This window comes from Plectrocnemia conspersa, unplaced genomic scaffold, assembly GCF_051122295.1.
Source record: "Plectrocnemia conspersa isolate PC_06_02 unplaced genomic scaffold, ASM5112229v1 ptg000005l, whole genome shotgun sequence".
Lineage (NCBI taxonomy): Eukaryota > Metazoa > Arthropoda > Insecta > Trichoptera > Polycentropodidae > Plectrocnemia > Plectrocnemia conspersa.
This window is the reverse complement of record NW_028277169.1, coordinates 33,359,187-33,374,307: the sequence shown is the minus strand read 5'-3', so window position 1 is coordinate 33,374,307 and position 15,121 is coordinate 33,359,187. Positions and strand designations below refer to the sequence as shown.

Here is a 15,121-nt window from a genome sequence, read left to right as displayed (position 1 = left end):
AGATTAGTATACCCGACAATTATATAATTAAAGTATAACTTTAGTAATATAGCTAGGTTTTTATTTTTAACAACTTCTATGAAGTATTAGTATATGTAGTTTAAGTTTATACTTTATTTAAAATATATGGTTATATGTTTTTATATAGTAAAATATACAAATATATTTTTATAATATAATACAATTTTCATTAAAATATAGGTTTTAAATTCACCACAAGATAATTTAATTCAGGTGAAAGATAAATATTTTAATATTATCTTTTTTAAAATTAAAAAAACGCTAAATTGCGATAGAGAGAGAGAGAAAGAATGAGAAATGATATTATCGGCGGAGATCCATTGAAAAATTTCCATTTCGCCGTTTGCGATTTTTCCACGGGAATTTTCCGGTCAAACGTCCGCCGTTAAGCCTTTTCAAAGTCGGAAATGCAATGAGTGAATGGCAAAAAAAACCGTTCGATATCCGTTTTTACGCGGACGTACACGTAAATCCGGTTAGATTCGCCGCTCAGCGATCTTTTTTTCGTTTCTGAGCAGAAATACAATAATAACGAAAAGCTGTAAAAAATTCACCGGAAAGCTCGTTAACGCATTTTTTCATCGGCAAGTCCATTTACGGCTTGTCAATCAAGGGAATTTGTGTTATTTGTACTTTTCGTCATGGACCAAGTTTATTGGGATTTACTTTTATTTATATTGTATTAGTAATAATATGTTTCTTAATTCCCATTTTTAAATATTGCGGATTATTTCAGAGATTCAATATAATCTGATACCTCTGTAAGATATGCCTATTTTATACCTATATACTATAATATCTTTATTTATAGTATTACATACATATATATACACCTATATATCTCTATTTACTTTAATTTTTTTCGGTACATCTTGAATAAATAAGTCACTTAAAAAAATGTTTACAGTCAGCCTTTAATCTTTTTGACGCATCATATTTAATCGCTCTTGTATATTTTTTATTTTTAATAAAATAATAATGTTTGATGTAAAAAGCTTAAATATATTATATAAACTATTCAAAATGTGGCGTAAAAAATAATACCCAAAAAATAAGAACATAATATACACTCGTAAATGTCTGAAAATTTTACTTTTCATCATGTGCCGCGTCGATCCTTTTATGGCTTGTCAATCAATGACATTCCGAATATATGTTTTTTTTTGGAGAGAGAGATACAAAAAAAATGAGAATACAACACAATATTACATATTTCATACACGAGCAAACAGATGCACGCGGGCGTGGGACATATTGAATAAAAAATACATATAGCATAAATATGTATAGAGCAACAAAAATATGATGAAAAGTGTATTACAAAAATGGACATTTTCTAAGAATTTTCTGTACTGAATAAAATATCAAAGTCGTGTAAGCAAGACTTTAAAATATGCTATCGTTAGTATTATCCAAATATTTTGAGAATCTTAAATTTATTTATATGGGTCACCTGGTATAGAATCATTAATGGATATAATATCTATTAATGTGTAGTAATTTATTAGGTTTTATTACGAATAGCATGTTTGTTTTCTATTACACAATTTGCTAATTGTGAGATAATTATAAGTTCATTTAACTGTATAAATAGAATTTATAATTAGTCTAATGGATTATTAGTACAATAAAATACTGTATTGAAGTACTTCATTTAATTAATTGGTAATGCTTTATTTATTTATATTTTAATTAAAATAATATTGTATAGTATATTGAAAGTGCATAACCAACATTGGTTTTATATATTTTTTATTATTTCATCAATATTGGTTTAAAAGTTCATATTATTTTTTCTTTTAATTAACTGTTTATGTCATCTGCATGGCACAGATTTTAAAAATCATAACGTTTGTATTTATATTTTTTTAATACAACTCCGTAGATTATAAAAAGAGATAATATTCAAAATTAAAATAAATATTTTCCTGTGCTCTTTAACCTTCTACAGACTATATGACTTTTACTCTTTAAATCTTAAATTTGTTTATTTTATCTTTAAGTCAATCGTTTATTATTTTTTTTGTCATTTTCTAGTCTATTTTTGCTGTAGCTTAAATATTAATAATATTAAAGAGCACTGAATGCTTGCATTTTTTATTTCCAATTTTAGTCTTTGTGAATAAGTAAAGCTTAATTTTTTTATGCTAAACCATACTAAATTCCCAAGCCGAGCATCCTTAAAACATTATTGCAAATTTTGACAATGTAAATTATCCAAGGTTGCTGAAACTTCACTCCCGGTCACAACTTTCTCTATATGATTCAATTTAAATTTTTTAACATAAAACATTCTGGTGAATTATGCAGTGCAAATATACATTTTTTTAATTTAAATTAATTGACTTGACTTAACCACTTATTATTTTTATAATCGCAATTTTTTTTAAGATAAATTTAGGTAACCATCTGTTGTTATATTAATAATATTTTACAGGCCTATGCGTAAGTCAGTAAAACATTTATTACCATTAAGCAATAAATATTTGCCTGTAGTATTATCATTCATTGCTCGTGAGTTTGATAATTATTCGATTATTCAATTATTTTAAATTTATTGTTTATTCCTTTTATAAATATTGCAAGCTAAACAGAATACCTAATATAACTGCTTTTATATAAAACTAATGAATATAATAAAGTAATAAAGCTTTTAGCTTTTTATTTTACACTTTTTCTGAAACATCATTTCAGAAACACATATGCATTCTATAATAACATTTTTGTTGAGACGTAATAACTTTGCTGAATAAAGTATGCAATATTTAATAAATTCACCATCGGATATTGATTTATGAGCCTTCGCAATTTCATGTGATATAAAGTAATAAGTCTTAGTTATGTCATTATCCGTAGAATTCAATTTCCTAAATTTCTAGTGTTTTTTCTGTAAATTATTTTTCAACTTTTCACTTAAAATTTCTATCTTTTTTTTATAAATATGTTTAAAAAATAAACCCAAACTTGCCATTTCTTTCTAAATTATAAATAATAATGAAATGGATAGCTCTCAAACTGACTGTGTTAATGCAAATAGTGTTTAGATAGCTATTTCGGCGATTATTAATCAGGGAGTTCAAAGGCAGGGTTGAATTTATTGCCTTACACGCGTCTTCTCATACAAAAGGTTGTTTTATTAGCTATAATAATAGGTGGTTAACGTCTCGGTAACCAGGGAATTCGTAAAACAATTGTGAAAGGCGCAGATTCCAACGTATTGTGTCTGATACGCGTTTTCGCATCTCCAAAGAGAAGTTCCATTTGCTCTAAAAAGTGATTTTGGAATCTTGAGTGGAAGTTTCTTCAGCAAAAATGTTTCTATCGAGATCATGGAAATGATCTGTTAACACAAAATGGCGCTATTCAAAACTAAATATTAAATTATTAGTAAACACCCATCTAAAAAGAAAATTTAAGTCACTCTGTAAAGAAAAACAGTGCATAATAGATCAAAGAATTTACATGATTTTAAATGATCTGCATATAAAAGAAAATTAAAATGGCAATAATAAATTATGCGAAGAGCAAAGGATGTAGGCTGGACCCTTAAGGAATCGTTGAAACGTTGTTTTATTACTATGAAAATCGTCTGCGATTGCTTTAAAACTGTCTTATTGTGATGTGTGGTTTTAATTCATAATGACTTTAACTTTTGTATTGTGGGAGATTTGTCTTTTCGTTGTTCAAGTAGTCTTTATGGTAATTTCTCAATTTATTATGAATGACGCGGATGGTTTGAACTTCACACAATGCTTTTAGGTCAAAGTAGTGGTATCAGAAACATCGCTGCCGAAATATAGACAATAAATAAGTAACTACTGGAAAGTTATTAAAAAGGAATAACACATAAAGCGCAAGGAAAAATATTTTTTGCTAATTTTTTAAACTCATTTGCTTCTTTGACTAATCTTTTATATATATCTAAGTTAACCTTAATTGTTTTAGAATAATCTCAAGTCACTTCATTTCACATGTAATAGCTATTTTTTGCATGAATTAACTTAGAAAGCACTCAAAATCTGATCACACGTCACACACAGTGCGCATTACGCAACTCTCTCAACACGCGACTAGTCCGAAATCGCTTCTGATTATTCGATTACATACACATATATCACATATTTTTTGGCATTTCTTTCTCTTTCCTGTAATGGTACATGAGAAAAGTGGACACGGGTGTTATTGGGCATGAAAACTTGTTTATTATCGACCTCTGCGCGTCGTCGTCCCTCGGGGATCGAGCCGAAAAACTGCGAATGCTTATGCTTTGCTCATTATGTGCCGTCGCATAATCGTAAAAGTCTGGCGGCATTCCAAATCTTATTTTCGATACTATCTTTCTACATTTTTTCTTCCTAGCTCGGCCGTGCAGTGTGGGGAATTTTCACCCCGAGTGAATTTTTAAGCTATCCAAACCAACTGACGGCGGTATGGTGCTACACCAAGGACGAATTATGCGTGTGATGTTCTAAATAAATCGTGTGAATGCAATGGTCTGATATAAATCTGATTGCGTGCTTTAATCCTTTGTTTATATTTTCGGTATATAAAATGAGTCTGGAAATTCAGGATAATATATCGTTTGCAAATTAAATCTAATAGCTTTATATAATAGATACTCTATTTTATTAACTTAATATAATATGTACCATTAAACTCACCGATGTGAATATTTACTTCATGGGTGACCTTAATACGATATGTTTTGACACTGTATATCAATATCAAGCATCAATTCTTAAATATTTACTATATTATTTTTAACTAGAAAAACACAGAAATATTTTTTTAAGGCAATAAACATCGAAATGCGATTTATTTTTTTATTGTATAACGTTTCTATTTGGAAACGTTAATAAAACGTGTTTTTTATTTATTATATTTTACTACTAAAGACGCCATAATATAGACAAAATAAATTATTTTTTTCGGAACTAAGATTTGTTTCTATACCTTATTTAAAGAAAAGTGATAAAAAATAAATTAAAAACATTTTTTTTACATTAATTTAATTTAAATTATATTTTGAAAAAATACTTGTACAAATTCATGATTAATTATGGTATTAATTATATGCATTATATTTTAAAATCATTTAAAACATGTTTGATTGAAAGTTGATGCAAAGTGGGAAGCGGCTGTTGGTTGAATATGAATGTTTTTGCTTTGCCTACGCTTTAACGTTGAACCAATTGTGACAATTGTTTTTTTATATAAATATGCTTTACCGTCGAAGTTTGCACAGTTTATTATTTTCATTGACTTGTCGGCACTTTTATATATAATTTATAAAAGCACTGAACGTTCTTTGTATACAGTCCACATATCGTGAATACTAATACTCATTTGAATTACTATTATTCTAACCCGTTGGGTAATATTGATGAAATTATTAAGGCTTATTGAGAGACACTCACTTTTTGGATCGTATTTGTATCTTATATTCAATCATTTTAAGACTATTTGGTTTGCGCTTTAGAGCACTACGACTGATTCCAAGCCCTTGAGAACGACTTATCAACGCTTTGGTATACAAATAATGATCTAAGCGGGGTTTTCCACTTCGTGAGAGATTCTTGTCGAACCCTTATTCTTGGAAACGCCTCACTGAGGTCAATATTGCTGGTTTTGAAGGAGAGGTTCTTTGATGAATCTGAGTGCTGCGCAATACGAAGCACCGATGCTCAGAATTAAATTATATACGTTTCAAATTTTTCATCAAATATTACCTAAGCATATTCTTAAACAAGCCTACTCTAGAAAAACATTAGAGTTCATACAAAGCGATACATTAGTGCAAAGTACGAGATTACCAGAGCTTTGCGCTAAAAAGACATTGATTTATTTGGGTTTAAACTTGATTGTATTTTTTTGTCACAAAAAATAAAAAAACTGTTTTAATATAAAATTAGGCACTGATTATAATAAACAGTTTTATTTTTCGTTTGTCATATAATAAAATCGTCGATAAAAAATCCCATTATTAAAAAACTCTGTGGTCATAAAAGCTATATATATAATTTATAAAAGCATATATATGTAAATGTAGCTGCCACGATCAGATGGTAAAGTCAAAATAGCTGGTCTTAAAGTCTAAGAATTATCGCTGGAGTGTCAAGTTAAATTATTGTCAGCTGTAATCTGTCGTAATTTGATCTTGTGACAATGTTGGACTATCCGCTAATGTAGTTTGTGCTGTGACTCTTTGTGATTGAGTCTTTTTTTTCTGCCTTCCTTTCTCCTTGCTTACTATTGTGATCGAGTATCATATGTTTAACATAGCTGGTTCGAGACAGCTTTGGCGAGTCGCAAAAAAATCTTTTGCATATTAAAATTTTTGCTTTCTTGGTATCAAAATAATATTTAAAACTGTTCCACTGTTATTTCTTGGTCGTATTCTTCTCTTAGTACAATTTTGTGTAAAACCATTAGTCTGTAAGACGCATAATTTCGTTTCCTCGTTACTATGGAAACTAACAAACAGCACGCTTTTCAATTTTTATTAAAATTATTTTATTTTGAGTGAACTTGCCTCATATTCAAAATCAGCAAACAATTAATATCATTGACCAAAATAAATAACTAGTAAAAAATTTGACACTATTATTTATAGATATGATTGTGAATTGATTAAAATCAGAAATTTTTAGATATTTTTTTTAGCAAAATGGACTTGCCCCACTTCTAAAATCAACGGCTCATATGTAAAAGAGTAGTTTAGAATTGTTGTATAGTGTAATTTAAAAATAACTCGTGCGTTTCTCATCGGTAAGAATCGAAGAGTGTACTAGAGGGAGAGTAGTGGCGCGATTCAGTATTTAGGGATCGTAAATTTTACGACCCCCGGGCATTAGGGTGTCATAGCGGCCCACCGTTATTTTTTACTGCCAACTTTACGATAGCAGAAACACTTTTAATGTTAAATTTAAATTTCGGGAATAAAACTTTCATACGGCGACGGCGGCGATTACATCTCACCGAACGGACCTCTACGCTTTTTTGTGATTTTATTTCGCAGCCGCCCCGAGATAATCTGGCCTAGATAAAGAGCGCCCGCTGCGGCCCTGTGCTCGGCTAAGAGTCTCGCTCCAGTGGCGTCTTTTAAATAGACCCTGAGAGCTCGACCTTTCGGATGCGATTGTCGATCTTGTTTCGTTAGGCACGCACAGAGGATTAATATAAAAGTTGGGCGAAAACACACAGAGTGGCCAGTATAAATTTAGATTTTCTTTCTCTGTGTGGATAGTAAATATCTTCCCGGAATGGATTAATTCTTGAAATATATCGAACCATAAGATGACAGATAACTATAGCAATACATTACATTACTAAGGTCCGACCGAATAATAGGCACAATGAATTATACTAAATTATAACTATAAATAATAAAAATATTTAATATATATACAAATATATAGAAATTTAAATTATTATATACTATTTATTTATGTATTATTATTACATTTTTTACATCTAGTATAAATGTAGTTTAATCTTTTTGAATATCATTTATTCTTAGAACCACATATAGTATATGTTTTAAATTTTTTAATCATCTTATTTTCAGTGGTTAAGCATTTACAGTTAAAAAATATTTTGCTCGTTATTACAACAATTTTTTTTTACAATTTAATTACAACAAAGTTTTTATTTGTATTAATTTTATAAATATATTTTACTCGCGATGTGCTGCGGAAATTTATTTCGTGTGCCTTAGGTAAGAAAAGTTGTAGAGCACTGCTTTATTATTAAAATATCCTTTTATTTTTGTAATGTCGTAATATGATTATTAACCGTAAAAGTTACGTTGTAAATTTATAACAGTTTACTCAAAACATACATATTAAAACCGTTAACATAATATGTAATATACATGTAATGAATTTTAATCGTCTTTTAAACTTTCTGTGTAACCTTTGCTTTGTGAAAATTTTCCTCTAGAGACTTTCTTCGATTAGGTGTATAAAAGAATAGAACCGATTGCGTTTTACTTTTATTTTTACTAGCATTTACTTGTACACTAATACATATAATATTAATAAATATATATGTCTTAACAAAAATATAAATACTATATGGTTTAGATAAGTTAATAAAATTATATATGAATTATTTAATATTTTATAGATATTTAATAAAAAATGACAGAGTGTATTTTGAGTAATATGCCAAATAATATTAATGTAAATTGATTTGATTTTAATTTTATTGTTACTTAATATAAAAAAAATGCTCGAACAGTCACGTTAGAGTTTTAAAATTCATTGTGAATTTTGGAAAATTTATTGATTTAAACAAACATGATAATTTACCATGAATTAAAAAATTTTCTATATATATTTATTTATATATGTATATTTACATAAGCTTTGTGTATATTTATTTAAATTCATTTATAGCATGTAAATCTTTTTATATGTTGTATATTCTGGCTAAGAATATTTTATTTTTGTTAACTATTAATAATACACATAGTGAGAGTTTTAAATCAATTATTTTGAAATGGCCGTTGAATATTAATATATTAACATATGTTATTTACATAGTACTGCTTCCTGATAGTCGTATTTACATAGTACTGCTTCCTGATAGTCCAATTCGTATTAAAGATCGGTTGAATTATATTTAAACATTTAATACTAATAATTAATAAATTTATATATTCAATTAAATAGTTTAATAATCATTAAATCTTTTATAGATACGACTTAGCTCGGCTTGAATTTTCAAAGGCATATTTACAAGATAAGTCATAAAGATTTTGTACATTTAAAAAGGATATAGAAAATAAATAAAGCTAAAAAATTCACTTTAAAATGTTTTGTTTTATTGGACTTTAAAATATTATCAATAAAAAAATAATATATAACTAAAAATTTCTTGATTTCATTGATTTCTTGTCAGGTCCTTTATTTAAATCCCCAAAAAATCAAGTGTCAAAAACCTTTTACATTAGTTCCCACAAAGGAAAAAAAACACTAATTGCTGTATATAGGCTCTGCAGTTGTTATAACCTCTCTCACCTAATTCTGAGTTCATAGTATTTTCTAAGGACTTAGATTTAATTAAGCATATAAAATATTTTTACAAACTGTGTGCATCTAGTTGCTCAAAGCTTATAATATATTGTAAAATCATTTTCTGATCTGGTAATATTTCATTTTTGCTAAACTCTCTCTAAACGCTCTCTGTGTCATTTTCACGAAACGGTTGTTATTATAATACGCTTGAACAACAAAGCTTTGTGTTCACCCATTAAATTTATGAGCCTAACCTACTAAATTATGCCAAACTCACACCTCTACTCCTAGTATAGCTTATATGGGAGATCTTTTTGACCCATCCTGTATTTAAAAAAATAAATATTTGTATTATTTTTTAATACAAATACTATGTAATTAAATATTAATTTATATACTACAATATTTTGGTTTAAAAAATTACACATGAAACCATTACACGATACAATTCTTTTTATATGAAAACATAACGTTTTGAAGACTACGTAAAAGTAATATATAATACAATAATTTATATTTAAAATGTATTTACGTATTTAATGTAAAATATTATCTAATAGTAAACAAAAACTAATTGAAAATATTTATTTTATTAATTTACACAAATTATTGTTAAATGTATATATCTTTAAAATTGTAGAGTTTGTGTATTTAATGCGTTTATATTCATATTTTAAAGTGGTTATACATTTTTCATTGTGAGATTTATCTGTCAATTTCATTGACAACCTTTCATTATTAAAATTTAAACGACAGGTTACCGTGATGTATTTATTAATAGCCCTTGATTTTATAACGAAAAGTAATGGATTTATCGAAAAAGTTTCACTTTAGTTAGAAAAATCGTATTTTATAAATATTATAAAAATAATATTTTATATATAGTAATTTTGAATACATTTAATGCATCCAATTTTCTTAATGAATAACAATGAAAATCTATATCAAAGTTTCTCAAACAATTATATAAAAAAATCAGATTAACTTGCAAACGTTTGTATGTAAGTATAATTTTAATATGCATTGAAATTGATCTCATTGAAAACTTTTTAATCTAGGAACAAAAAATAGGTGAATTTTATTACTGCAGAATTCTTCTTTTTATCCGAATCGCTGTTCAACTCATTTAGCATGAATCAGAGTTTTATTCAGTGATTTTTCATCACAATTTTAAGATTTTTGCCGAGTTCAGTGAAATCTTGTTTTTTTCCCTTGCGTTTATGTATATTTGAAACGCTTAAACTTTTAAATTTTACGAGTCTGACTAAAGGTTTTTTACGTTTTGCAAAGCGAAATTATATTAAAAGAATATCTATATTTTTAAATTTATTAATCGATTACTTGTTTTATTACTTATTCTTAAAAGTGAAATGATAAATATGCCCCTATTGGAAGTTTCAAAAAGTTAATCTTTTTTACTAATAGGTAATCTTGCAATTAATATCGTTTTTTTAAAATTAAAGTTTAAAGTCAGTCGCTGATTGGCGTCAGTCGCTGAGAACTGTTGTTTTAGAAGGCGGTATAAACCCATTTTTTTATCAATATTAATATTAAAGGGTTTGCGTTTGCCGATTGTTGCCAAAATGTTTTTAAAACCATACAATTGCTTAATTTTATTATGCAATAGTAATTAATAAAAGATAGAAATGGACATATACTACTTTCAATAATAATAAATTATGGTAAATATTTTTTCCCTTATTAAAAAAATCATTTAGGATTAACCTAAAACATATACATATATTAACAATGTATTATCTATTTAACTTTAATTTTAATCTACTGTATTTTTAATTTAAGTTGAGTAAATTTATAATTATTTTAATTTGTTAAATTGATTTAAATCTTTACATACTAGATGAATCTAATGTATTATACATCATAACCAGTAATGAATTTAGTGAATATATTTTCTGGAAATAATTTGTAGAAATAGGTTGCTCACAAAAAGTTTTTATTTAGAGTAAAATCTAAATGTGAACTTGATTTTTTTTATTTTTTTGTATAATTTAAAATAAATAACTAGATAACTGTTATTATTAAATATTTATTAATAAGCCACTTATTTATAATATTTTCTTTAGCTTTTTTATTTATGGTATGAATTAATAGCTTCAGATTATTTTCGATACAATTGTATCATTCATATATACAAATATTTATGTATATGTAATATATCTAGAAACACAATTAAGTAAATATTTAATCATTTATTTTGATCTAATAAATCTATAGCGTTTTAGAGAAACACAGTGTATTCATAATCTATTCAGATAATTAATTTTGCTTCATCTAATTTTATGTGTAGCTATCGCTGCAGTCCCAATCCAAGATTGAACCATCTGACTTTAAACGTCAGTGATTTTATACATAAAATTAATTTAAAATCTCCCCGCTAATTATGCCAAAACCTCATTCACATCTGACGTCACACCCTAACAGCATTTCGAGAGTTGCCTCGCGTTAATTCCCCCGGTTATGGGTTAATAACGCCGCGTTAAAAGTTGAAGATTGTTACCACTTTTGGCGTCGCATAACTTTTCCTTCCTAGCAGCGGCGCCTTTTCACTAATTCATTCCGTTCGCCATTACGTAGTTAGCGTGTCCCCAAATTATCGTCGCCGTATTAATTTCTACAAAAGCTCCGAAAATAAGCTCACATACACACATACACGCATTACATATAATATATAAAGCTTTTGCTAGATAATATCGGACATTTATCGTCCCCTGCCCACCGAGCGACATCCCAATTTAGATGAAAAAAGTATACTATATACAAAAAAAAAGCCATACACTTTGCGATTGTGTTGTAAATTTTAATTATTAGCGTTTCGCACGAAGGTTTTGAAATTTGTTGCCGGTGACGTTTCGGCGCTAATACGCCGATCATTATCACAGGCGTGTGTGAAAGTATGCGAGTTGTGAGTAATGTTGTAATTTTGTAACCGCGCCCGCTTCCGTGCTATTATAATTTTTAATAAGGATCAACGTGTTGTTTGTGAGAAACGGTTATGAACCACTTGCTAGATTGTTTTAATTGATGCTAAAATTTATTTTTGGTGTAAGATTAGTTTTATCAATAATTAATGAAACATAAAAAGATAATTAGTGTATATTTTTATATACAGTGACTGTATTTGTAATATATTATAAGTTAGCAAGATTAGTATAAAAAAGGTGAAGTGAATTTTATTTTTAAATCTTTATTTTAGTTTACTTTCATTTTAGAAAAAAAAATATTATCAATGTCACTCCGCACCGTAAAAACATATATTTAAATGGATCTGATTAATTGTTTGTAATACAAGATTTTATTATTTTTGAAGTCCAGGTAGGTGTAAAGTCCAAATATTCTGGTTTTCAATTTTACGTTACTTCTCTATTCGCTATAGAGAGGCGGTGATTTTAATTTTAATTAAGTGTTTAAAAAATTTTGCGATTGGTACACCGTCAACAGTTCTTAGGGTACATAGATAAACGTGTATGTTTAAATTTTGAGATATAGTTCATATATGATAAAGAGAAATGGCCCAATTCCTTGAGGAACTCGCGGTATCGAATGTTAATTATTTATTAAACAACACTCTAACCTAAGCAAAATTTACTTCTCATGTATAAACATAATAGGCGTAGCAGATAGTCGGTTTTATTTTATTTGTATAGTTTATGAATCAAACCATCATGCCATACCATGTCAAAAGCTTTTTCAATATTTAATATTAATAGAGCAATAGTATTTTAATATTAAAAATAGCACATATATACTTCGTCAAACTATTAAGTTGCTGCTGCAAAAGTCAAACTGTTCATTATAAATTTTATTTTACAGATTATTATAAATTTAAAAATATTATTTTTTTAGTTATTTTATTAAACGACAAATCATCTTTCGAGAAATCGTCTTTTGCCTACTATTTAACAATATATAAATCGCTTGATTTTTTATATTTTTTTAGAGGCTGTGAAGTCATCAAAGGCTTTTATATTATCACTGTGAATATCAAATTTTATTTTAAATTCATTGTTATACTACCACTTTTTGCAATTATCTAGAAATACAAATTATAACTGTTATTGTTTTCTAATACTTTTTCACCACCACTTGTACAAATATCAAGTGAAAAACCCATAAGTGATTTTTTCAATAGCTTGGGCTAAGACTATGATAATTTTATAAAGTTTAAAACATTTTAAATGCCATATACATATTATAAGTGTTTTTCTGATCATTAAAAATATTTTTTGATTTATTATATAATGTGTTTCATATGAAGTTACTAATTTTTTTAGTGACATAAAACGATATATATTATTTTTGACTACAATTTTATTATTAAAAATATGCCTAATTTACAGAAATCGTCTTTTGTCAAATATTTTTCAATAAATAAATACATTAATATAAAAATATAAGTCATACATATTATTCATCTGAATATTGAATGACTTGTTCTAAAGAAATAAGTTGAAATGTTTAAAAATGTAATAATCTGTAAGGAAAAAATCATGAGAATATAAATGGAATAAATAAAATAATTCAGTAATTGTAACTGCTATTATTAAAAAATAAGATCCTTTATTAAAATACATATACATTACTTTAAGTTTTTCTATAATCAAATATTTTTTAATCAATCTTATATCGATTAGAAAATGATACATAAATAATTCCCCTAGAATATCACCATACCGTTAACATATTTTTTTCCATCTGAAAATTCCGTTCTGAAACTTATTTTGCTCTCATCGCAAGCTTCTTTTTAAAAATGATTAAATAAAAATCAAAACAGACTAAGTCTTTGCTTATTTGGCTTTTTAGTTAGTTTTGTGCGGAACCCTTTTTTACTATTTATATCCCCTATTTATGTAATCCAGATGTCGTTAAGCGGTTGCAGAAGAAAATTTTCAGTATACGGCGAGTGTTTGAATATTAGTTTATGGATTAGATTTAATAGTGTTTTCTAATATTTTTTTATTAATATAAAAATAAGGGTTTTCACTTATTTTAAAGGTGAAAATAGCCAGTAACACGTCTATTACTACTTCTTACGGCCTGGGCTGCATTGTGTTTTAATTAGAACTCATACAAAAAAATATAATAAAATCGTCACTATTTGAACCAAAAAATAAATAAAATAACTGATATGTCTGTGAATAATCGCACAAAAATTTCAAATATCACTTGTGAAATATCATCTGCTACTGACGTCTCACTCTAATAACAGTCCATTTTCAACCTATTAAAAATTGGTTATTAATTATTTTGTTGTACCAATTTCGATTTTTCATTTATCATAGGTATAATTTATTAACCTGAGACAGATATTTAATATATTTATTGTACATATATAACCCTACACAAATTATGACAGTACGAATGATCGAACAATGTCACTAGTATTTTGTCAAAATATATAATACTAATATTTATTATTTTTTGTTTCAGGTAATTCCCGATACGCCTTCAATAAAACATAAATAAATTTAATAATCGTCAGTGTCACATAACCAAAAGTGTATCAATAGTTGTAATGTGTGTGTAATAAATTAAAAAAGTAGTTGATTTAATATTATATATATATATATATATATATATATAATAATCATAATTAATAATCAATTATGATACATGCATATATATTGTTGTGAGTAAAAATAAACGGTTAAAATCATTAAATAATAATAATTTAATCTATTGAATTATTATAATAATTTTATTTAAAAAAATGACTTCGCCAGTGGTTGTCAATCTCTCGACGAACGCAATGAAGAAAGCTTTCGTGTTCCTGCTGCTGTGGAGCTTTGCGAAGGCCGCTGCGGACAAAGGTAAGAAATAAAAAAAAGTTACTTTTAGCAATCATTCCGCGAAACTTTTAACGACATACGCTAAATCATTCGTAACGCAGAAGGAAATAATAATATTTTTCTCTCCCGGTGGTAGTTTTTTTCATATGCATCATACCTCTGCGCCTTTACTTTAACTTTTTTCCCCCATTTAATTGCTCTTATGTGGAAAGTGTTCACGTTTTTAAAGTGATCGTTATTTTTTTCCGCTGGAGGAAACACATCAATTGGATT

At 27.2% G+C, this 15,121-nt stretch overlaps 1 protein-coding gene across 17 annotated transcripts in view; it reads left to right on the top strand.

The window, feature by feature from the left end:
- The window catches only part of LOC148235462 (hemicentin-1-like), a 556,592-nt gene that overhangs the window by 26,443 nt on the left and 515,028 nt on the right, over nucleotides 1-15,121 (top strand). For 16 of the 17 annotated variants that reach the window (XM_088185616.1, XM_088185607.1, XM_088185613.1 and 13 more), the window contains exon 2: nucleotides 14,490-14,869. The exons of the other annotated variant lie outside the window; for it this stretch is intronic. In XM_088185616.1, coding sequence (XP_088041742.1) covers nucleotides 14,770-14,869 — 100 coding nt within the window. In that variant the 5' untranslated portion in view covers nucleotides 14,490-14,769. The remainder of the gene's footprint in view (nucleotides 1-14,489; nucleotides 14,870-15,121) is intronic. 17 annotated transcript variants of the gene reach the window in all.